The sequence below is a fragment of the Papaver somniferum genome, unplaced genomic scaffold (genome assembly GCF_003573695.1).
Source record: "Papaver somniferum cultivar HN1 unplaced genomic scaffold, ASM357369v1 unplaced-scaffold_154, whole genome shotgun sequence".
Classification (NCBI taxonomy): Eukaryota; Viridiplantae; Streptophyta; class Magnoliopsida; order Ranunculales; family Papaveraceae; genus Papaver; species Papaver somniferum.
Window position 1 is genome coordinate 434,683 of NW_020624820.1, and position 25,679 is coordinate 460,361.

A 25,679-nucleotide genomic window follows, 5' to 3' on the forward strand; every position below is an offset into this window, starting at 1 on the left:
TAATAGACGATGTTTTGTGCCTAGGGAAAAACTTGTTCAAAAAGGCAGATGTAAGTTGTTCATACGTTTCGATTGACCCGGAAGCCAAACTATATAGCCAAGACTTAGCTTTATATTTCAGGGAAAAGGGGAATAACCTAAGTTTCAAAGCATCATCATCTAAGTTTCTAATCCTGAGGGTACTACAAATTTCCTCAAAGTCCCTAACATGGAAATAGGGGTTTTCATTTTCTTTCCCTAAAAAGATTGGGAGCAGCTGTAAGGTCCCAGGTTTAAGTTCATAAGTTGCTTCCGTCTCAGCTAACCTGATACATGAGGGACAAGTAGTCCTAGTTGGATTCAACAAAGCTTTAAAAGTTTCCATTTCTGGCGCTATCGGAGCAACAGGGATTCTCTCCTCAGTCAAAGGACGTCCAAAAACAGACTCTTCAAAAGTCGGAATTTCTAGATTAAGGTAGTCGAGACGCTTCGAACTACTAGGTTTCTCTTTAACAAATCTACCTAATGCGTCTCTTTTACGTTCAGGCATACAATAGAATTTTCTAAATTGGAAGGGTAAGCAAACACAGATCAAGGCCGACTCAACCAAATCAAACCTATTGATTTCTAGTAAAAAAAAAGCATGATGGCTCCACTTAGATTGTTTCTAGACCAGCTTCTAATCCTTCGAACGGGAATTCGTTAGAATTTAAGCAAACCCCTCTGGAATCAATCCGAGTTAATGTAAGTTGAATAGAAGCGAGGGAAGCTCGGTGGAGCTTTGATACCCAAGGCCTCACCGGTATTACAAGGCGGCGCAGTCACGCATTCAACTTACAGAAACCGTCAAGAACTTCGAAGTATGCTTAAAAGAGTAACCAATATTTTCGAATGACTTTCCTGTTAAGCTCGTTACCCTATCGGTATCGTTCTAGTCAAAATTTTAGGCTTAGGTTCGCGTAGGTTACGTGTTCCTAAAGCGGGAAAGAAGAGAACGGTGATGAAATCCGAACCCTTATCTTGTATGGCCAGGCCTTTCCCTTTATTAGAGAATAAATGTCCGTATTCAGTCCTCAACATATATGCATACGAAGGAGTCCAGTAACTTGCTGACAGGGGATTCGCGAGTGTTTAGAATCTTACCTCCCGTTCCAGATGGGGGATGAATCGGTTGTAGTCGACTCGGGCCACTGACTCCGATGTCAAGTGTACGAACCTAAGGTGCAGAAACAATATCGTAATTTTCCTCCTTCTCTGCAAACAGTTTATATTTAAAGTACCCTTCCGTAAGGTAATAAAAAAAATGTCTCAAAGTCCAAAAGTACAAAAGTCCAAAGAAAAATTACAAAAATAATAAACCCTAACACAGTTTTTTTTTCTAAAAGAAAATAAACAAACCCTAAACTAAAATTGTCTTATTTTCTGTTCTTTTTGCTTTAATCTTTAGCTCCAAGTCTTTATGAAATCACCAAAACTCTTTGGCTCAGTTTTCTTTATGATCCAGAACCTGTAGATACAAGATAAATACCCAAAAACATAAAAAAGAACAAAAATAATAAATAAAATAAAAATAAAATAAATCTAAAACCCTAAAAACAAGTCCGCGTCGGCGGCACCAAAAATTGATGTGATTTGTAGATAGTGGTAAAAGTGGTTCGATTCTCAGACTTGCGAAGGATATTAATTAGACTTAAATTTTAATATTAAAATAGAAAACTCACTAAAAATTATAGCAAACTCAATCAAAGTTGATATCAATATTAAAAGAACACTGAGGCCAAGATTCCACTATTTTCCAAGTTCAAAGTGATTTAATCCAATATTTATAGTCATGCAATTTTTTCGTTCAATTTGATTCTAAACTATTGCGACAAGTACATTCTCAAAATAACAAGTGTAAATCCGAAGCATAGAACATCAAAAACCTAGGTCCAAGCATGCTCTATCAAAATAAATAACAATTGCTTAACAAGAATCATTCAAACAATTTTCACTCAAGGCAAAACAATCATAAAAATAATTGCGATAAATAAATAAATAAGAATATACCACTTTTCGTTGGAAAAATAGCTTCCTCTATCGCCTCAAAAATGGGGTTTAGCTCCTCATATTAACCACTTGCTCAAAATGCATGTTTGTTGCTCAAAAGTTGATTAAAAAGAAGAGAAGGTATAAAACAGGGTGTAACGGATATAATTGTTACGAACCACTGTTACAAAGTACCCTAACACAGAACTGTTGCGAACTCTGAATAATTGTTACAGAAATTGTGACAAAATGATTGAATTTGAAAGAAAAGACCACGGATTCTGCGACTGTCTCTTACTGCTGTTCTTTGTTCTTCTTCTTCCTTTCACCTGTATCTCTGCAACTTGGTGTTTTTTATGCTCTGCTATGTTCTAAACTTCCCCAAAGTGTACGTAGGTCTTCTATGAGCTATCCCAACTCCTTTTATAGCCCACAGGTCGATTGAACTTCAAGAAATCTTCGGCTATTCTTATCTTTCCTCCACCTCAAGTCTCGGGATTTCTTTCCCTGCCAAGCTTCTCTACGCGGTTTTGTGAGTTGTAAACTTCTCAAATAAGGTAAGATAGAGTCCCAAATATAGTTAACCTCTCCAGAATCTCGCCAACTCCCATATATATAACCAGAAAGTCTGATAATAACTTTACTTCCATGTTTCGCTCAAACCAAAGATTTATCATTGTTTTATCGAATCTAAATCTCATACCAATCCTGTTTTGACTCATCAACTAAATTCCGATCCATCTTCACGTCAAGCTCCGACTAAATCTCCTCCTAGTTATCAACAAAACTTTGATAAACATCCATCTCCTCTGTTTCTTCTTCCGGCTTATTTAGCCCAACTCATTCGATCCAATCACACCTATCAGCCCTGTTTAGTCATAACATGAAATATGCAATCCAAAGGGCCCATTGAATCCGGCCCAAACTCCAGCAAAATCTCGCCTGAAAATTCCGCTGCAAAACTGAATTTGAATTCAATTTTTTCCCGCAAAAATTCTGGTGAAGATAAAGGGGTGCCCCCTATCCAGAGTAGGGGTGCCTTTAGCAGTTGCCTTAAGGGGTGTTCTGGGGGTGCCCCTTATCCAAACCAGGGGTCCGAATAGCAAGTGTCCTCCGGGTGCTTTCCGACAACTTTTCGAGCCAATTTTTTCCAAAAATGTTTATTGGCCAAAAATACCTATAAATAAATAAAACACCATAATAAGTACAAAAATAAGCCCTAACAATATATAGAATCGAGACAAATCGGACACAAAAATATGTCTATCAGTGATAGATACGTTCAAGTCTCCACATACCTTTTAGTCGATGAAGATCCACCGGTTCCCTGAGTAGTCCTTCGTCTTGTATGATGATTTCCATGGAGTTCTTGAGCTCAACTACACTTTCTATCCTAGTCCGATACCTTAGCTATAGTAGACTAGAAATCAAGACTTATAGTTTTGATCACTAACATTGACAAACATGCTTGAGATAGCAACGCATGCGAGTTCGACCGAGCAATGCTCTAACAATCTCCCCCTTTGTCAATTTTAGTGACAAAACTATCAATACATATGGAATACAAAAAAAATATATAAATAAAATTTTGTAGCTCCTATTCCACATGCCTAATCTTCAACATTATTTGAAATCTTCGTCACTCCCAATTACTCCAATGATCCCAAAGTTTGTAAGTTTAGCATCATCGTTGTTGAAAATCCGTAGTTATAACAACGAGAAAACAAGAGTTCTCAATCATTGTTATACAGTGTCATAGTATCATTATACAACTTCAAAGTTCAATTGTATCACAACTTTAACAACAATACTATGGTGATATGTCACTCCCCCTTAGTCAATACTCCATCTCACATGGAAACCACTCCCCCTTACATAATGATCCGAAAACCATATGTATTTGTAGTGTGAACTACATATTAGTTCTCTCCCTTTTTGTCAATAAAATTGGCAAAGGTATAAGAACGGGATCCTAATGAAATTTCCAAAAGAGACATTTCATGACCAAAAGAAGGCATATATCATCTTATTTAGATGCAATCATAAAGCCGAAGCTAAATGCATTCATCAAGGAGTTTATTAATATACAAGATAACTCCTAAAATATTCCACAGCCGCATTCCCCACAAAGATTTGGCAATTAAGCACAAGTTCAAAAGACCTCTCCCCTATTATATGTCATTCCCGAAAGAACAACAAGAGCGACCTTAATTTCAAAAATAAAATAAGGATTTTTGTCGGACACCAAAAACCATAAGAATGATTTTCTATATCCAAAAACTCTATCAAATTAATCACAAGTAAACCCATGACTAATTTAATTGAAATACATAATCAAACTAATCACAAAATTAATCAATTTAATTGGTCATGCTCGACACAAAGTATCCCATGGAACAACAACTATGCTATAACAATGACTCAGTCGATAGAGCTCAACATAAGACACCTTATGGAACAACATAGTATGTACATAAATTGTGGATCGGAGATCGACCTAATACCGTGGAATAATCAAGGACTCATTCTATTTTCATTTTCACAATGACATCCAATAGACATAATCCTTGAATACAAAAGATTTTAACCTATCTTCCGTCAAAAATTGACATAATAGGCTTAACTTTTGTATTTTTCAAAAGTCAATTCATTCTTTCATCAATACATACATAACAACTCAAGAACGACTTTATTTTTGACAAAGTATGCGACAATCAAGTTCATGGACATAAACACACATATCCCATAACAATATTGCAATATACAAAATCATAAAGATTAATACTGCAAAAATCATCTTCCAAACAAATTTTTAGAATTTAAACAAATAAACCTAAAAACATGAAGATGAAAACGTTGGACATAGCTATGTGTAATCACAATAATGGCTATTCCAAACTCTAGTTATTCTTCTAAGCAAGACAGGAAAAATTGAACATTTACTAGGCAAACTAAATCAAAACAGACTAAACCAAAAACACTTCAATGCCAATGTGAACTGAAGTCATATAGACAGTTCAGGACCTTCTTAAGTCTTGAGGTCCTGGAGCTTGTGAACGACAGCATCCTCTGCAACTTTGGAGAGGATATCCTTATTGGGAAGTTCTTTAACACGGGTTTTCATGAGAACAAGGTGAGACTTAACCTTTTTCAACGCAGTTGTTACCACATCAAGACACTTCATAGTATCAACAAGTTGCTGCTTTGCCTCTTCAAAGTTCTTTAGAAGGTTGAGAACTACATCTGATGAGATCTCTTCAACCTCGTCTATATCCGAATAGGAATCAGGAGATTGATGAAAAGAACCTTCGACTTCAACAAGAGTTCCCTTCTCTTTATCGAATTCGAATATACCGCTTTATCAACAAAATCTTTTGGTAAATCCCATGAGCAGGAAGGAGAAGCCATTGATAATATGAAACCTAGAGTAAAGAGTTCAACTCAATATGATAGGTATATAAATAAAATTCGAGAGACTTAGGGTTTTCAAGATAGGTTTATGAGACCCCGAAACCGTACGTGTACTCATAAGAAGAGGGTTCACAAAGCACTGCACGAAAAAGTCCATGCTTTTACTTTTCGAAAAGTATACTGGCAAGGAATAAAAAATAATAAGAAGGGAGGATAAAGAAATACTCATGTAAAAGTGTTTGACCATCTATCCATCTAAGAACGATAAGAGATTAGCTAGATAATTAGGGTCACTTTTTCAAGAGCACACCTATTCAATTCTCTCACAACTAGGTTTTTTTTATGTGAGATATCAATCTTGTGATTAATTTACACAAGTATGATCTTTTAGCTCTTTAAATAAACGTTGTTTTTGTCTATCCTTCTTTGGTTGACAATTGTTCATCCCAGAGAAATAAGATATTGCTTGTTTGACATATCTGTCCGAAGGCATTCTCTGAGGACTAAATCTAGGACCTTTTGCAATTGGCACAAGAGGATCAGAACAGATAGGGATCCATTTTCTAGATTTAGATTTACCAGAACCCATCTTATAAATACAGGGAATGCTCTTATTAGCAACACAAGAACTTATGCTAGAATGCACTCGATCCTTGTGATGATTTCTAGGAAGGAGATCATATTTATAAGTTTTCTGGTTTTCTGTGGGCATGTGATTCACAGCAGTAGTCGATCGACTATTTGTTTCATTGACAGTGGAGAGAATCAAATTATGAAGTTTAGAAATTTTTTTCCTCCTGGAAAAACAATGGATAGCATAGTGATTCTTTTTCCCACAGAAATTACAGGTTCGTGGAGGAGAAGCAATAGTTGGCATCTGTTTTAACTTCATATCCATAGGAGAAGATTGTAAGTTATGTAAACTTTTCTTGACACAATCTTCTTCTGGAGAACATTTCGTCATGTACTGTAATTCATGAGAATTAGTTTGTACAGATGAATTTCCCTTTAAGACAAAGTTTTCCTTTTCCAAGGATTTACACTGTTCATGGGCCAGAGTAAGAGATGCACTTAGTTTCTCTTTTTCGACACGAAGTCTGTTAAAATTTGATGAATGCGTCTCGATCAAAGGTTTTTCTCTAATTGAGTCTTCCTTAACAATATCCTCAAGAACACTAATCTTTTCACTCTGTAGAGTAGTTTCTTGGAGAAGTTTTTAAATATTCTTAGAGAAGGACTCAATGATGATGTAGCGATCATGTTCTCGATCAAGAGACTTTTCAAATTCATCAATAAGCTGATCATGATTCTGAAAATCAATAAAATCAGCAGAGTTTTTTGAGATTCTGGTGAGCTCCTTTTCAGCCTTTGTCAGAGTGTCACATGCTTCATGAGAAGAGGACATGTCAACATCATATGGAACAATCTTTCTACCTCGGGATTCGGAAGAATCAACTAAGGAGTAACCCTTTGAGGTGTTTCCAAGACACTTGGCATAATCGAAAGCTTTAGGAGACATCTGGGTATGTGTAAGAGAGACTTTGTCCTCAGACTCAGATTGCCACAAACACAGACTTATCAGGTCTTAAACGTGTTTTCCTGCTATGATACCAATTGAAAAAGCGGGGTCTAACAACCACACCCAATATTTCACTTAGCAATCTGTATGGACAAACTCCAATATACTTTCTAGAGAATCAACTAGATAGTCAGGCTCAATCTAGACAAAAAGTATATCAAAGAGTTTATATCTTTATCTCTCGATTTAAATCTTACTCAAGCAAACTGTGCGTCTCAATTTAAATACAAGAGAGATAAACTTGGATGGTACCAAAGACCAATATCCAAGGGTCAATCAATTTAAATCAACAACCAAAAGGTCGGATATTCTAATTGATTGAACAACGCACAACCTGTATTATTTCAATTATATAAACAAATATAATGCGGAAAAGAAATAACACAAACACCAGAATTTTGTTAACGAGGAAACCGCAAATGCAGAAAAACCCCGGGACCTAGTCCAGATTGAACACACATTGTATTAAGCCTCTACAGACACTAGCCTACTCCAAACTAACTTCGGTCTGGATTGTAGTTGAACCCCAACCAATCTCACACTGATCCAAGGTACAGTTATGCTACTATGTCTCTGATCCCAGCAGGATGCTACGTACTTGATTCCCTTAGCTGATCTCACCCACAACTAAGAGTTGCTACGACCCAAAGTCGAAGACTTTAATAAACAAATTTGTATCACACAGAAAAGTCTATGATAATAGATAAATCCGTCTCCCACGAATATACCTATGAGTTTTTTTCCGTCTTTTGATAAATCAAGGTGAACATGAACCAATTGATAATCAAAACTTATATTCCCGAAGAACAACCTAGTATTATCAATCACCTCACAATAGTCTTAATCAACGCATCGAAAAAAGATATTGTGGAATCACAAACGATGAGATGAAGATGTTTGTGATTACTTTTTATCTTGCCTATCGGAGATAGAAATCTCAAGCCAATTATTACAATTGTACTCGTACGATAGAAACAGCAAGATCAGATCACGCAACTACAAGAAAAGTAGTATCGGTCTGGCTTCACAATCCCAATGAAGTCTTTAAGTCGTTAAACCGGTTTGAGAAAAGAAAACCAGAGGTTAAAGGAGAATCGACTCTAGCTTAGCACAACTAGTATCACACAGAATGTGTGGGGATTAGTTTTCCTAGTTGCTAGAGTTCTCCCTTATATAGTCTTTCAAATCAGGGTTTGCAATCAATGTTAGCTTAGTAAAAAAGCATTCAATATTCACCATTAGATGAAAACCTGATTTAGATTCAAGCTAATATTTATCAACCGTTAGATCGAAAACATAGCTTGTTATACACAAATGAAATGCACGTTCCTGGGCTTGTGTAACCGTACCCAAACTTGTACATTAGTTGGTTCAACAATAGTTAACCAAATGGTTAGCCATATGATCACTTTCATGTCAACCATATTCTTCTTCACCATAACTAGTTCAAATGACTCAAATGAACTAGTTAGAGAGTTGTTCAATTGCTTAGATCTTATGTAACTTCACAAGACACAATCTAAGCAAAAAACAATTTTATTCACTCGAATAGGTTCATGAACTTTATAGCCACGGTTTGCAAAAACATTCCTTAATCAATAAAGATGAGTTCAAAAACAATCGTTTTTAGATATAACATACTCAAGTTCGCGGGCTGGCTTCGCGGACTTAAGTTCCCGGATGGAGTTCACAAACTCCAACAGAAATTCTAGGTTTTGAGAACTTCGCCAGTTCGCGGACTGAGCTTGCTGAGTGAGTTTTCAAACTCTAGCAGATATTCTCGGATGAGAACTTCCGCCAGTTCGCGGTCTGAGTTCGCGAACTGTGCAAACAATTCCGGTTATCTTGATCAACAAAGTTCGCAAACTTTGGTTCAAGGAATAGGACTTACACATATATGTGTTTCCACAACAATGCTTATATCCATCAATGGTTATATATTCTAAACTCTCATTTCAATCATTGAAACATTCTCAGAGGACGTTATATAGTTGTTATTCACAAACCATTTTTTGTCAGAGCAATTTTCAAAGTGATTGAAACATAACATGACTTTCGTCACTAGGTAAAGATGAACTTGGCTAAAGCGAAAGCTTTACCAACACATATTTCGAGAAATAGATAGGTGGGGTAAGCTCGACTAGAAATACCAAATGTCTATAATCTAAGTCTATATAGCAAAACGACTTTTGTCTCAAGATAGAAGATAAATAGACTTTTGAGTGATAGATAATTTCAAGTCTCCACATACCTTTTAGTCGATGAAGATCCACCGGTTCCTTGAGTAGTCCTTCGTATTGTATGATGATTGTCATGGAGTTCTTGAGCTCAACTACACTTTCTATCCTAGTCCGAAACCTTAGCTATAGTAGAGTAGAAATCAAGACTTATAGTTTTGATCACTATCATTGACAAACGTGCTTGAGATAGCAACACATGCGAGTTTGACCGAGAAATGCTCTAACACCACTAACCTGTTAATTCTTCTCAAACACCGAACCATCTTACTGCAATTTCAGACTTGAGTTAAACCCTATTTCCTCCATTATTCATCACTGATTCTTCCGTTAGCAACAAACAATCATCAATCCAAAAACCTCGTATGCCAACTCAATACGTGAAGAACCAGTTCAACAGCATGAGCAGACGGATAATAGAAATCACTGACCTCATCCTATGGTCACACGAGCTAAGTCTGGTATTACAAAGCCTGTCCAGAAATTGTGTTTTACGGCAACAAAACATCCCCTACCAGATTCAGAGTTTATGAAACCAACATATTATTCCAATGCGCGTAAAAATCCTAAATGGAGAAAGGCAATGGATGTGCAGATAATGGTCTTATTCGCAATGGAACGTATTCTTTGGTGAAGTATGAGAAGGGCATGAATGTTGTTGGCTCTGAGTGGGTTTTTCGTGTGAAACAAAATCCAGATATAAGTATAAAACAATATAAAGCTTGCTTGGTAGATAAGGGTTTTAACCAACAAGAAGGCGTTGATTACGGGAGACTTTCAGCCTTGTTATTAAGCCCTGCACAATACATCTAGTTCTGTCAATAGTTGTGATGAATCAATGGCAACTGTGATAGTTGTATGTTGAAAAAATATTCGTTTATGGTCAGCTAGAGGAGGACGTTTATATGAAGCATCTGGCAGGTTATGTTGATCCTAACTATCTTAATCATGTGTGTAAATTACATAAAGTTATATGTGGCATCAAACAGGTTCCGCGAGCCTGGTTTTCAAAGCTTAGTGGTTATCTAATACAGCTGGGTTTCAAGGGTTCTATTGCAGACAGCTCGTTGTTTGTACTTCAAACATCAAACTCTATCACTTATGTTTTTAGTGTATGTTTATGACATTATTGTCACAGGGTCGCATTCAGCTCAAGTACAACAGCTAATTATTGACCTTAGTGCTGTTTTTGTTGTGAAGGATATGTGTGACTTATCCCTCTTTTTAGGAGTAGAAGTCATCAGACAAGGGGAAAACTTGGTACTCACTCAAAGAAAATATGTGGATGATCTTTTGCAGCGTACTAAACTGGATGGTGTAAAACCTGTTTGCACCATGTTAGCTTCTAATACCAAAATTTAGAAACAAGGGAGATAACGATTTAAGGATGCAACGTTATATCGAAGTCTAGTGGGTGCGCTGCAGTATGTGCATCTGACAAGACCTGATATCTCAGTGGTTGTAAACAAGGTTTGTCAGTACATGCATGATCCTTATGTTGAACACTAGGAGCTTGTCAAAAGGATTATCCGATATCTCAAACACACAGTGGACTATGACCTTCATCTGCGGTCATCTCAATATTTTTCACTTAATGCCTACTCAGATGCAGATTGGGCTGGCAGTTTGGATGATCGCAGATCAACTAGTGGATACTGCATATATTTTGGAGGCAACTTAATATCCTGGAGCACAAGAAAACAAAAGACAATTTCGAAGTCGAGTACGGAAGTTGAACATATGGGTGTTGCGGTTGCCACTTCAGAAGTTATATGGATCCATTCAATCCTAACTGAATTAGGGATTATTACTTCCACGCCCACCTTACGATGTGACAACTTACGTGTAACATATCTTACAACAAATCTGATGTTCCATGCAAGGACGAAACAGATGGAGATAGACTACCACTTTGTCAGGGTAAGAGTAACAAGTAAACAGGTCCATGTCAGGTTTATCAGTTCAAAGGACCAGTTAGCGGATATCTTTACCAAAGGGCTATCTTCACTGCGTTTTCAGATTATTCGAAACAAGTTGCACATTCGACAACTCAGGTACAACTTGAGGGGGGTGTCCAGGATAATAGACTTGTCTGTTTTGAATACTCTCAATCAGTCAAGTGACCTAGTAAATAGCACTAATCATTAGCCTAAGCAATCGTTCTTTTAGGAGAAGTTGTTAATCAGTTCTTTGAAAAAGTTGAAATTCTGTAACAATATTTGTAACAACTCTCATTATCTTTTCATATAAATAGAACCCTAATCTCCACAGATTGAGTGTGGAAGATATTCACTAAAACTGTTTGACAAGTCCATCGAAACCCACTCAACCTCTTCTCGATCTCACCATTACAGCACCTCCATTTCTCCATCTGCCGATGTCGATTTGTTCCACCCTAGTAGCAGCAATGACAACCTTTAGTTTCCTCAGAGTTTGAAAAGAAATGATTATCTGAGTGAAATCCCGTCGATTTGATTTTTCTGAGAAGAAATGGAGAAGAGGAAGAAGAACAAGAAAGAAAATATATATAAAAAAAACAGATTGAGATTTTTGGAGGTGGCCGGAATTCGACCCCAAAACCTCTAACTCGATTTTGACAAAAATGGCCTCAACATTTTAATTCATGACCCGATTTTTTGTTTTTTTTTTTTTCCGTTTTCCACATATACCCTTCCTGTTTCACTTATTTATGAAAATAATTAAACTAAAAAGAAAAAAACGTCCTTTTTGAAAGGCATTTTCGAATTTTCATTAATAGACAGACACCGAATTCAATATTTTTGTGTTAAATTGGAAAAAGATCATGTTTCACATTGACACAAAATCACCATATATATATATAGGGTCCTCCGACCCGATCATAATGTCCTCGGATCTTCTTTCAAGAACGTGGTTTAATAATTACACGACAGAAATAGTTATAACATCTATGCGTAAGTAATGATGTTACCGTGGATCCCATTCTAAACGGCAGCATGTATTAAAGTTTGTTTGTGTCCTTATTTGCCTTATTTGTCCTCGGATATTCTTCGTTTAAGTCATGTAAAGTTGTAAACCTTGTGCAATTTGAGCTGGTAGAAAACCTTGAAAGGTTGGCTGCAGTAAGGAACTGTGGCACAGAACTGAAATACAAGATGAACTTTAAATGCAGCAAGGAGCTAAAGACAAAATTGATGAACTTTAAACGCACCAAGAGGATATACAACAGAACCACGTTTGAAGAGAACTCCCACGATATACAACAACAAAAAAATGGGGAGAGAATGAAGAAAAACATAGAAAAATGAAGATAATTTACATCCGAGAACAAGATACAACAAGGAACTGAGTGTTTTAACTTGTATCATTCTTCTGGTTGGGTGGTGGTGGGTAAATCCTCCTATTATTGATCCCTGAAGAGTCGATGTCTGTTATCAAGAGAATCAAAGGAAGTTAGAGACCAAACAACAACAAAGAATTCATATTTTATCAGGAATACTGACCTCCCATACTCCAGTTTCTGAACAATAATCCCCGTCAGTAGAATCTCTGAACTATAAATTGCAGCTCCTGCATTTTTGAAGTCAGAGTAGAGAAATCTGTAAACATGTCTTGCTTGGTATACAAAGCAAATAGATTTTTCATATAGGAAAAGTAGAGTAAATATGTGAAAACAATTTTTTTTTTACCTTTCTCAACGAGAGGCATGCATATTCTGTGATCTTCTTCACAAGAAAATACCAAAAGATCATCTGGAATTTTGTTACTGTTCTTCGCATATTTCCCCATTTCCTCCACAATCTGGAAAACGTTATCAATAGAAATTTATTTTTATCTTGTTTTCAGTCAAAAGAGCAGTAAATACATGTAAACAGTTCTAAAACGGTTTGCATACCTGACCATGCACTGCCTTAGCTAAGTCTGAGACCAGTTGTTTACTAGGTTTTACATTTGGTGTGATGAAAACTTGTTTATCCTGCAAATTTAATCTTTCAGGTCAAGCAACGGGCAACCCATTGTGTCACAGATCAATGGTACCTAATAACTTCGAAAGTAACTTATATAGCACTAAACCTGGGATTTAGAATGTACCTGTAAAAGTGGACTTTTGCGCGCACGTGCCAATGAAACTGGCATGCTGAATCCAATCTCTTTTTCTTTTTTGGGATCCCTTAGTATGTAATTTTTCTCATCGATTAAACAACCAGCTTGTTCGCAGCTTTCAAGCCAAAGATGTGTAACCACATGTTTACCATGAGCAATTGCTTCTAACATATTCCTTGTACGTGCAAACTGATCAGCAATGAAGTGTGTGGCTTCTGAAGAAGATGATGCAATGCAAATGCCTAACCGTCTTGAAATCTACAAGAAATAAACACCAACCAATGTGTGAGCACTGGAAATCTATAACTCACAAATTACAAACTATGGAAGATGAATAATAAAGCAAAATGGAATACCTTCTGTTGATGTTTTATTATATCCTCGCCCAAGTGGTTACTAAACAAGACACGCACGCTGGCCATATCTCTCCTTTTCCTCAGATCCTTCACTACGCTAGGCGATGCTTCAATAGAATCTAACCAAGTAAGTTCTTCTGCGAGTGATGGTCTTAGCAGGCTTTTCTTCCTAGATTTTTTCCCGCAATAGTATTGCGTAAAGACCGGTGATGCTGCATCATTTTCATTAGATGACATAAATACTTCAGTTTCTTTCCCACAGTCTCCTGATGACTTGGTTTTACCCAAAACTTTAGGACCCAAATTCCCATTCACAACAGTTATAGAACAGTTTATAGTACCATCAGCTAGACCTGATTCACATAAATTTTTGCCCACCATGGTTTCTCCAAACTTCTTTCCGCGAGAGCATATAGATGGATCAGGGGTTAAGATTGACCCAGCATCATTTTTTATTTCACTGTTAAAAGAACCTCTGACCCTGCATTTTGACCTTTTCCTCCTTGGAATAAACCCAAAGTTGATTTCTTCCGTTGTCACGTTGGGCTGATCATCTAAGTTACCATCTCTGTTCAAGTGAACAGCTACATTTGAACATGATCTCCTGCTCCGACGGCAGTCGCTTACTTCATGAAGTCCTCCAAGATCTCGGTTGATTTGCTGACTCTGCTCCTTTATATTTGGCAATTGGGATTTGACTCTTAAATTAGGACTCTTTCCAGAACTATGACTGATCCCACTTAACAGATATTTTGCTTCTACAGAATTGGTAGATAAGTTCAGTCCTTCCAATGGTTTTGCTGCTCTAGATCGCCTCGTACGACAAGCAATAGGTGTGAACGTACCGACCTCCTGCAACAGACTTCGGTTTAGTGAAAGATTTTCATTTGATTCTAACAAATTGTCCAAACTGTTGTTGTCCCCTTTGACGCTTCTCATTTCCTGTTCTGTCACAGTCGTTTTACTGTCGGCAGATTTAGCGGATTTTGTGCCCGAATATGCACCCTCCCGTTTCAAGTTGCCCTTTGCTTTTCGCTTCTCTCCTGAAGCTGGTTTCCGTTGCTTCCCCCTTAATTTTACGGATGTGATTTCATTACGTGATTTCGCTTCCACTATCTTCATTTTCTTATCTTGTCTAATTGCAGCACCTGGATCAGTAGAACGATGCTTCTTATGAACCAAGTCATGCTTTAAACAAGAATTTATCTCAAGATCACCCCTGGGAGAACAAACAATAGTGTTTTCTGGAAGTTGGTGAGAACTATCACTATCATGACTGGCAGGGGCCCCACAGAGCAAGTCTTGCATAGCTTCAGCAGCCATTTGGGTATCAAAACCAACATCATACGTATCCATTACATCATTGTTAATACCAGTTACTTCTGGCAGCTTCTCTTGGATTACTGCATCTAGTTGTTTGTTAAACTCGAAACTGTTGTTGATCTCCAATTCAGATGTTTCAATGCCTTTGCTTACTCCTTTGGGGTCATCTAACAATAAACTGGGGTCTGAACGAGCTACTCTCATCATTCTTTTACCGAGGTTCAAACCTTCTTTCTTCTTCTTACAGGAGGAATTTCTGTCTTTTTTCTTATTCTTAAAGGAGGAAATTCCTGCTTCCTCATCCTCAGGGATATCACGCCAATCAAAGATACTCGCATCTCTTGTTGGGCTCCTGATATTTATTCTCTTAGCCAATTCTAGAGTATCCTTGGTCCTTGATACAGAAAAGTTATTCTCATTACTAGCTTTCTCTGGAACAGCTTCTTGAGACATCTTTAAGTCGTTGACTGACAAAAACTTATCCACAATATCTAAAGCATTGTTTTGAGTCCATTCTCCAGGTTCTTCTGAATCAAGATAGCTTAACCCCGCGAGTTGATGATTGAAAGCAACTGACAAAGTTGTATCTTGTGCTCCATCAGTACTCTCATTATCTTTGAATGAGAAATTTTTCAAATCTGAGGTATCTTCGAAAGAAAGCTTTTTCACTACTGAATTAGCACCGACTGTTCTACCTCCTTTCATGTTGCCATTGCACATACTACGATCACTTTTGGCATCATCTATAAAATTAGTTATGACTGGAGTTGGATTTCTTGTATCAGCCATCTCTTCATCATCCCCAAGATTCTTTGACACATTGTTAGATACTGACATACAGCTCTTTTTCACAGATCCTGAGCCAATGACAAATACCTGCAATTTAGTTTACCAATATAACCTCATTTATAGTAGCTAACCAGGTAAAAAAAATACACTAAAGGTGTCATTCTACCCCTAAAAGGACTTTCCTTGCCACCAATAACTTTTGGGCACTGATCAAAAAAAAAAAAAACTTTCGGGCATCAGTGACTACATTAAAACAAAGTTCATCACCCAGTGAACCGAACCAGCTATTAATCCATCACCACCTCTACCCCTAGTAACAACAAAGTTCACATCAATCTTACAGTTTCGTAACATAAAACCCCACCAGCAAGGGCTAGACTGTTAAGACATAATTGATGCACTACCATCTAGTCGCAGTGTTACATTTGCCCGGTAAAGAATTGTAATGAACACCAGAAAACAAAGGATCTCGAAGTGGAATTATAGTTCTTAGCATAAGTTGAATTCATACAAACCTGAAGCACACTTGTCAGCCGCTGTGTCAGAACCCAAAACAATGTCCTTCTTCTTCCTAAAACTGGTTGGAGTGACACCACTACGGCATTCATCATCATTGTCACCATCCTCCTCCAATACTACAGTCGTATCTGTTCCTTCTCCATCACTTTCAGAAAACCCACCACAATCTGCATCTTCTAATTCTTGAGTTTCAAATTGAGATTCAAATTCTTCATCCCCATATCTCACAGTATCATTGAGTAAACCAAATTCTTTTGCTTTCTCATCATCCTTGGACAAATCTCCCCCTAATTCACAAAATTCAAAACCAAAATCAGTTAATGTCATCTGAAGAAACACAAACATACATTACAAAACCATACTATCTAACTTGTGGGAACGACTCACCTGACCTGAAAAAACAATAAAAATTCACAAATAACTGTAAAGGTTTTTTCTTTTTTTTTCTTTTGAGTGTGTGTGCGTGAAGGTGATCCACATTGTGTCATAATTAAGGCATCACGAATGTCCCCTTTTAATGTATAAAAAGGAAAGAAAAAAATCCTGAAAAAAAAAATACCTAGAACCGATTGCGACGAAGAAGATGAGGGGAACTGAGCTAGGGCATCGCTTCTGCAAGTATCACTTTCCATCGAATTGTTAGTAATAATGGATATACAATCATACGAAACCCTATGACTGTTTTTTTTTTGTTTTGGAGGGAAAAAAAGAATGAGGATTTTGAGTGAGAAGAACTGAGGAGAAGAAGAAGAAGAAGGAGGAGCAAAATTCGAACAGTTTTTTCCTTGAGTATGACGTGGAAACTGGAAAGAGTACCAAGTACGATTCATCAAATATAAATTTCCTTTTATTTTTCGTCGTTTTAACGTTATCACGGCCCCTATATAACGTTTTTTTAAACTTTGCTGCCGGTACAACCGAGAAAAAGCTCCCGAGTACAGGATTTAACTGGACTGTAAGAAAGAATTGCGTCATTCATCTAATCTGTCCATCAGAACCGTAAAATTCCCACAACATTTCAGCTTACAACATTTGATCTATCCAAACATAAACATATACATGATCCTGATTGAAGACAGAAAAGGAAAAAAAACATTTCGGATTGTGTAGTTACCCTGCAGATTTTATAACAAAATTTACAATTAAGTACAAACAAAGAACAGCAGCACACATGCCCAAATAGAAGTTCCATGTCCTTTCACCCTTGCAAATAAGTGGTGTAAGTTTACATACAGATGTAACACCTTTCACATTTACTGCCAGCCCAGCAACAAAATGCGCCACCATACATGCATACATACAAGCTTGTAAGCATGGCAGCATAACTACAAAAGAGAACTGACCTGACACCTACAATTCTGGAATACAACTCCAAGAAGCTCCTCTACAAAGACATACGAGTATCCTCCTCCACTATCATTAGGCACTAGGTAAAGTTGGTTTATGTTCGCAAAGGGATCTGCGCATATGGAGTTGGATGGAATAAAAGACCCTCGTACAACCATTTACTTCGAAGAAATTAAACAAGCTGGTATCGATTTGGGATCAAGCTCCAAACAGCACCGCAAACTTCCATATCTTGCTTCTGTCAAACGGAAAGCAGGAATTTGATGAGAGAATATAAACAACTCAATCCATGGTATAGCCATGATGAAGTCACGCCCAGCTTCAGTTTTAGCCTGGAATACTGTCTTGAAACCAGTAACCTGTTCCAAAACCAACACTATAACCCAACGATCATCGTATACCTCTCGAACTTCAACCACATCATACTTACATTTCCTCAAGTCGGAGCACTTCCAGTCGAACTTGAAGTTTCTGTATAAAGCCCATACCTCTCCTTTCTTTGGATAGATTTCGTACATATCTTCCTTGTTAGCAGATACTCCTGTTAACAAATGAGAGAAAGCAGCGGTATCACTAAACACCCCTGTTTCATTAGCTTTGAAAGTTCCACAGCTCATGGGCATTTTCTTATCAGGCAACTGAATCACGCCCTTCGGTGGGGTGAATGCTTCCAGCCATTTTACCTCCATTCTAAAATCTGGGCACAATTCAATACAATCTATCTGAGCATAGTGCTTGGGCAAGTCATCTAACTCACTGTACAAAGCCCATGTCTGACCAGCCTGAAAGTTGTCCTGCGATTTGTCATCTTCAAAACTATAAAATTCTGCCTCTGGAACTGCACAAAGGTCCATCGAAGACTCTGGAGAGGTTTGCTTGGCAACATCCATACCATCTGGACTCATGTCCATAGCATCACCCAGAAAATTTGAAGCTTCGCAACTTTTCGACCCATCTGCAACTCCAGAGGTCTTGCCCAATGATAAAGCAGTACATTCTTCGCTTGGCTTCTCACTGCACACATTCACCAACCCGTTTCCACCTTTCGAGTACCCAGCATCCGTGGGGTCCCTTCCTTCAGTCTCTTTTCTCTTCTTTGAACGGGGCTTCTTAATTGCTCCAGATTTAAGAGAACAATTAATCATGGAATCGATAATTTTAACATTTCCTCTCATGTCAGCAGGATCAGAAATTCGAACATGCTTACGATACAGGGTAGCAGGATCAAGTTCAAAATAACCTTCAGGGATTTCCTTGCATTCGAAACCAGCCGTTTTGAAGGAAGGAACCCTGTGCGAGAATCGTAGAAGTTCATTCGACAGTATGTGAAAGCAATTCATGACATTGTGTTTAAACAGGCTTACAAAACCTTTAATCTTATCTAAATAGGCGACCCAAAGGCCTGATTCCTTGGTATAATCTGAAAGTATTTCCACTAATTCATACTCGTAGTCTCTATTGCTGTCTGAATCGGAAGTCCAATTAATGTTCCAGTTCTTGAAGATGGCCCAAGTTTCACCTCTTCTGGGATAAACCTTATAGGTACCTCCTACCGCACCATTTTCACAGATAATCCTATGGGAGAATGCACGTATATCTTCAACCGTATCAATCTTCTTGTATTTGAACGTCCCGCAAGCAACGGGCAACCCACTCTTGCTCCAATGAATCTCAAACTGGTCCTCAGATGTAAACTCTAAACAGACGACGAGCACCTTGAAACCAGGTGAAAAAACTTTCTTGATGCGGACGTAGCATCTGGGCATGCCATTTATATCATCATACATGGCCCACATCTGATCAGGTGCAAAGCATGCTTCACTCCTATACACGTCGAAGTCAAAAAACCTCTTGGGACCCTCTTCGGATGGCTGTGTTAACATTGCTACACTTCCACAAGCTTTAGTGGATGGTTGTGATAAATTTTTCGCATCACCACAAGCTTTAGTGGATGGCTGTGATATCGATGCCGCATTGCCACAAGCTTTAATAGATGACTGTGATGATGATGCTGCATCACCCCTTGCTTTAGTGGATGTCTGTGATAACACTGCTGCTGTGACAAAAGTTTTAGTGGATGTCTGTGATAATATTGCTGCATCCACACTAGCTTTGATGGATGCCTGTGAGAACATTCCTGCATCCTCACTAGCTTTGATGGATGGCTGTGACAACATTGCTGCATTGCCACCATTACTCTGCATAGTTTCTCTGCACATCAGTGAATCATCCTGTCTCACTACATCTTTCTTTGCAGATAAAGACCCACTATTACCTCCCGGTGGTGGCACTGCTTGAGCATTCATATCATAAGCAATAAAAGGTTTCAAACAACCTTGACATCGAAGAACTCTTAGCATCACCTCTCTATTAAATTGGTACTTTATATTACAAATAGGACAACAAGTCCAGAACTTATTCTGGCCATTAGGAAGCACTGGTTCCGGCTGTTGTTGTTGCTTTTGCTGGTTAGCCTCCATATCCTCGAACAGCACTGTCCCTGACCCAAAACTCGCAAAATCCGACCTTAATTTCTTCCCAAAGTCCGACTCAATTCTGCCCCTTTTCCCTCTTTACTTTATAAAAAGCTTCATTATTGACAAGATAAACTCGCAATCCTGGTGGATTACTCATGGCTGTAAATGAATAATCAAAAATCCAATTTTTGCCCTAGAAATGGATAGATTGTTATGTCCTGTGCTACATAAAAAAAGAAAAAACATGGCTTTAGTAAAACCCAAACCCCAGAATGACCTAAAACGGTAGAAAAACAAACTCAAACAAACCCGAAACAAGAACAAAATCAAATCCCAGAATACCAAAATGAAAACCCTAAATTGAGTGCGGAGAAACCATAACAGAGATATTTTGGAGAATAAAATGAAGGATTCTGGAATAAAAGAGATGGATTTAGTTACTTACTTGTTTCTTGCCGAAGAAGAAAGATAGATCTAAATGCAGAATTTTCGAAGGGGTTTACTTTACTGTCTCTCACACACACACTCTTTTTCTAAAACCCTAGATAGGGTAATTTTTTTTTTTCTAATTCTAAAGTTTATTATTCAGCGGTTGGAAACTGAACCAATTTCCCGCTTAAGTGAAATTACGTTGTTACCAAAGGTTATTATCCTACGCGAGAAGTTACGACGACCATATCTATTTCAATCTCATTCTTCAAACAACAATTCTGGACCCAAAAAGAAAAAACACTCCCCTGTAGGTATTCGGTGAATCCCACGTGAAAAAGGTGGGTCCCTGATGAACAGCCATATGACCCGGGGGTCTCAACTTGTGAGAGTCAGTTTTTATTACTTGATAGAATTTGATGACCCACTTAGTAATCTTGTTATTCTTATTTTTCTGATCAGTCTGATAGCTCATTTATGTTATAAAGACTTATTAGCTTTAACGGCGCTTTATGATGGTGTTGCTGCATTATTATCAAGTATGTTTTGGACAAATAGAACCGGTGTTGGTCGCTAAAATATCAACTTGGGCATATTACTTTTCTATATGGAAGCATCTGACATCAGATATGTCATTGATCAAGATTTAAGAGATCGAGAAACAAATTAGTTTGAAACATTATCAAGATGTCAATTTCTTTTAGCGGAATGTGAAATCTTAGTACGGTTTTAGTTTCTCTTTTCTTTAAGTTTTGAAATTTGTAAATTTAGTGCTAATTCTGTAATAAATCATAATGTAATCGAAATTCACGGTAATAAAATTTTGAGGCACAACCTTTTCACTTAACAAAATACACCTTTCTAAATAAAAAGTTTTTATTATTACAAGTGCAAGACTCCTGGAGGCTATTTTAAATTTATTAAATCCTCAATTTTGGTGAAAGTTGTTTGACTTACCTGGTTAGTTTCGGATTACTATTGTGTTACCTTCTGGCTCCAGATGACATAATGGATTCATACGGCATCATACTGGCGTATTCTACTAGTCGAGTTCGCGTATTTTTCCCAGATTTAATTGATGATGCTAAAATATCTTTCAAATTATTATTTTATAAATTATTATATTTAGTGTTTGATTTAATTAATTAAGTCATTATGTGCATAAGCATCACTTAATCGGTCAAATGGCATTAACCTGCTTGGCAGGTCCTTACGTTATTTTCCTCATTCGATACTTAGCACATATGAATGAATGATCAAGTCATGTAAACAACTAAAGTCATGGATACAAACTTAGGATGTTATATTTTCAATGAATACGACTGAAATAACTTGATTTAAATGGAACAAAGCAAAGTCAATAACTATTAACCTCAATCTGAAGGATGATGTCTTCGTTTATCTTCAATATGTCTTCATGTCTTCAATGAGTAACTACAAATTGCCTTAACACTTCTATATCTTAAGTCTATCCAAACGAAGTTGACTTTAGTAACCAATTCAAGTGACGGAGTTTTAGAAATAAACTTGACAAGTAAACTTGACATACCAACGCTTGGTGGGTTCAATTGAGCAGTGCTCTAACATGTTGATTTTTTGGATGGTAACTATATTCCCCTAAAGGTAATGTTTCTTTATTTGGCTACTTCACATAATTATATCCTTACTAGAGTTATGTTGCAACAAAGAGGAGTTAATGTTATCAATCTCATAAGAAAATATGCATCATATTTTCCATTCAATACTTATGGGTTAAGAAGTTGTGGAATTACTTTATTAATTCCTGCAAAGTGAATTAGGTAATGCCGCTTAGTTTTTCTTCTTTAATCGTTGCATGGAGATCAGTATGTTTCAACGACAAAAGAAAAGAGTTGTGGTTTATCATGTTGTTTGTGATTGTTCGAGAGACATGGAAAAACATGAATTGCATAATGAATGGGAAAAGGCCTAAGACAAAATATGAGTTTATGACTACTATTAAGCAGACTATCTGCTTATGAAGCGTAAAATTGGGAACTTTTAATTCCTTTTCATTAAACCAAGCTTTTGCTTCAGTGGGGAGACGTAGTTATGGGGTGTTTGGATACCATAAATAGAGGCGCTTCTAAAAAGAGAAAAGTAAGAATAAGCTTGTATGGTAAAAGAGATTTGAAAAGTCATAGTTTCTGGTATAGTCGTGGCATGAAAATGAATATATGTGGGTGTTGTGATTCCACAAACCCACACAAAATCCATGGATTTATCATTTTTGAGAAACTTGAAATTTATCCATCGATATGTTTTTGTTTAGCTATTAATTTTAAATCATCACACAATAATATAACTCGATCTGAAGCCCAAACAATTCCCATCTTCAACTTAAACATGGACATTTTTCTCTAACTTTATATGTTATTTTATGAACTAATCTTCTATAGCTAGATTAGCTTCAAAATTTTGGTAGACTTTTTTTACCTAAGTAAAACAAATATACAATACACATCAATCAATCCTAGTCATTTGACTGATGAGACAATATTAAAAGGTTGTAATCCGATTCATTGGCATGATGATCAGGAAAAATAAATAGCAAACTTTAATTTGTAATTCTAAGAAAACAACAATCAAAATACATCCATCTTTATGATCAGATCCTGAACAGTATTTCAAAATCAATTAAAAAATATTTATCCAAAATATTAAATTGTTTGGAGATTTGGGTTTCAAATCTCAATAACATAACAAAACGATTTACAACAAAATAAAAAGATTTTACATGAATCTATCAATTTATGGGAAGAATTGATTTACCTAATTTAATATGATATCACAGTATACGAGAAACAAGGAAAGTGAGAAAATACGGAGGGAAAAACCGACGAGAGTCACGAGATAGAGGATTGTACGTACACGGGTCTGCCATAAGTTACTTTTTCAGAAGTGATAAGCCGATTTTTTTTTCTTCTCTTATAGCTTGTTTGGATACAGAAGTAGAAGTCAGAAATGTTTCATGACTTCGCAGAAGTACTTCTCATAAGCTAAAAAGTAGATAAGTTAGTTTGGCAATTGCATGACTTTTAAGAAAAAAAGTTATTAAGCAAGTTTGGCAACATAACCAAAGCAGAAGACAATTTTTTTTATCATATTTTTATTTATGTTTGTTCTTGTTCCTCCATATAGAAACGAACTACACTTCCTTTTTCTTATGGTACTTGTAGTTATTAATGGTTGGTAGGTGAATCCTTAAACAACAGTGTATAACCCATAAATAACAACAATATTACGGTAATCCTTAAAAAAAATTATAACCCATAAATACCAAGCATAATGGTTTTGCAATTGTACTAGTATGGGATGGTTTAAAATTACGAAAGTTAATACACATTTTTCATAATGGAAGACGGTAATACATGGACATGCCTAGGCGAACCCCATCTCGATAAGAATCCATGTCACAACATCTTCTTTGAGCCTCACTAGCAGATAAATTGACATAAGTACCAGTTTCACAAATATCACTTGGTCCTTCACCTTCGATAATCATATCATTAATTCCATATTCGATGAATAAACCTCCTGTAATAGCGTGTTTCCTAATAAAATTATGTATCGCACATGAAGCTATAACGATGTCCTTTTCTTATGCAAGTTGTAAGACGGCATCATCTTCAAAATAGGAAAGCGAGCTTTGAGTACACCGAAACATCGTTCAATTATATTACGCAACGACGAGTGTGCATGGTTAAATTTTTTCCTTGCGCTACAAGGTACCATGGTTCCTTGATAATCATTGAGATGGTACCGCTCTCCTCTATATGGTGCTAAATATCCCAGCAGTTAGAATATCCCGAGTCTACCACATAGTATTTTCCTGTTCAAATAATAAAACTTAGTGAGTAAAAACTTATATACACCGCCTAGACCAACACATACACATACACCAACACCTGCAGTTTGGAACAATTAATTTCCTCTGCAATGCGACTTGTAGTTATGCCTGACACATTCAAGCAATTGAAATCAGTGGAGGAACCAGGATCCAAGGATGGAGGGTGGATTAGAAAAAAATTTATGCTTACAAAAATAATAATATTGCGCACATTTATCAGGACAAACAAGTTTCCATTAACTGAATTCACTAATGAATCGGTTTCTATTCACTAATGTCAGGACAAACAAGTTTCCATTCACACTTGTGAGACCAATCCATTACCATTAGTACTGACAGAACTACTATTACTATTAGTATTGTCAGAAGAATGGCCAACTTTGGGGTTGTCAATATGGCAACAATCTATAATAGAATATACATACTCTTCACTGGAAGGGCCCAGAAACTATGTAATCCTTTGTTTCATTCCTATATGTAAAAACTTATTCGCTTAACCTAGACTAGTATTCTTAAACAATCTAGACTAGTAACAAAAATTCAATTCTCATGGCCAACCCCGTAATCTAATTCGCCTAACTAAACCAATGAAGTATAACAATAGTGAAAGCTCACCTTCAGGGGGTGGGGAACTTTGATTGTGGATTGATGATTGCTTCCATGAAAATTCTTGCATCATTAGTCGTGCCTTCCCAACCAGCTAAAACATAAGTGAAACACATATCAAAATCACAAACACACATAACATTTTGGGTGGGTAAAGTCTTCCTTCCCGATATGGTATTTGTGCTGTAACGGTTGGAACCGATGCACTACTATGTGTTCCGTCGATTGCACCAACACAATCCTACCAGTAATAAAAATTAATAAAATTAGTCAGCAATATTGTGTAATTAAACCTAAAGAAATTCAATATGCAATACCACAAGAGTATACCTTAAACCAAGGATAATACACTACACCATTTTTAGTGTTTAGTAACAGGTTGTTTCAGTTGAAAAGAGGGGTTGCAACAGTTTGAATCTGTTACGAAAGTCGATGTTGCAGTTTTTCGCAATGGTTCATAAGCAGTTGCGAATTTTCGGTTGCAACAGTTTGAAACTGTTGCAACGTGAGTTTGTCGCAACAGTTTGAAACAGTTGCGAAATAATATGGTCGCAACAGCTCATCCTAGTTGCAAATTTTTTGCAACATTAAAAAAATAGTGGTTTTGACTGGTCAAACCCTGGTTTTGACCTGGTCAAATCAAGTCAA

The 25,679-nt window shown here is 36.9% G+C and overlaps 2 protein-coding genes across 3 annotated transcripts; both read right to left on the bottom strand.

The window, feature by feature from the left end:
* Nucleotides 1-12,393: 12,393 nt before the first annotated feature.
* Nucleotides 12,394-17,083, bottom strand: LOC113336703. Its single transcript, XM_026582350.1, has 8 exons — nt 16,864-17,083; nt 16,301-16,591; nt 13,674-15,853; nt 13,306-13,575; nt 13,109-13,189; nt 12,903-13,014; nt 12,717-12,783; nt 12,394-12,641 (listed from the first exon to the last, which is right to left on the bottom strand). Exons 1-8 carry the CDS (start codon nt 16,934-16,936, stop codon nt 12,617-12,619), a joined length of 3,099 nt encoding a protein of 1,032 aa, XP_026438135.1. The 5' UTR covers nt 16,937-17,083; the 3' UTR covers nt 12,394-12,616.
* Nucleotides 17,084-17,324: 241 nt separating this feature from the next.
* LOC113336908 lies at nt 17,325-20,734 on the bottom strand. 2 transcript variants are annotated; one of them, XM_026582610.1, is made up of 2 exons: nt 20,574-20,734; nt 17,325-20,346 (listed from the first exon to the last, which is right to left on the bottom strand). In XM_026582610.1, the coding sequence occupies exon 2, from the start codon at nt 20,129-20,131 to the stop codon at nt 17,810-17,812; it is 2,322 nt and encodes a 773-aa protein (XP_026438395.1). In that variant the 5' UTR covers nt 20,132-20,346; nt 20,574-20,734; the 3' UTR covers nt 17,325-17,809. The 2 variants fall into 2 exon arrangements, with proteins under 2 accessions (XP_026438395.1, XP_026438394.1); XM_026582609.1 differs by having other exon boundaries at nt 17,325-20,351.
* Between the last annotated feature and the right edge of the window lie 4,945 nt (nt 20,735-25,679).

Bases quoted from the DNA above. Each gene is read 5' to 3' on its own strand.
- LOC113336703 (XM_026582350.1), bottom strand. From the start codon at position 16,936: ATGGAAAGTGATACTTGCAGAAGCGATGCCCTAGCTCAGTTCCCCTCA. The intron at 13,190-13,305 runs GTACATTCTAAA...TTAAATTTGCAG, and splicing joins GCAAAAGTCCACTTTTACAG to GATAAACAAGTTTTCATCAC. The intron at 12,784-12,902 runs GTAAAAAAAAAA...TCAAAAATGCAG, and splicing joins CATGCCTCTCGTTGAGAAAG to GAGCTGCAATTTATAGTTCA.
- LOC113336908 (XM_026582610.1), bottom strand. From the start codon at position 20,131: ATGGAGGCTAACCAGCAAAAGCAACAACAACAGCCGGAACCAGTGCTT.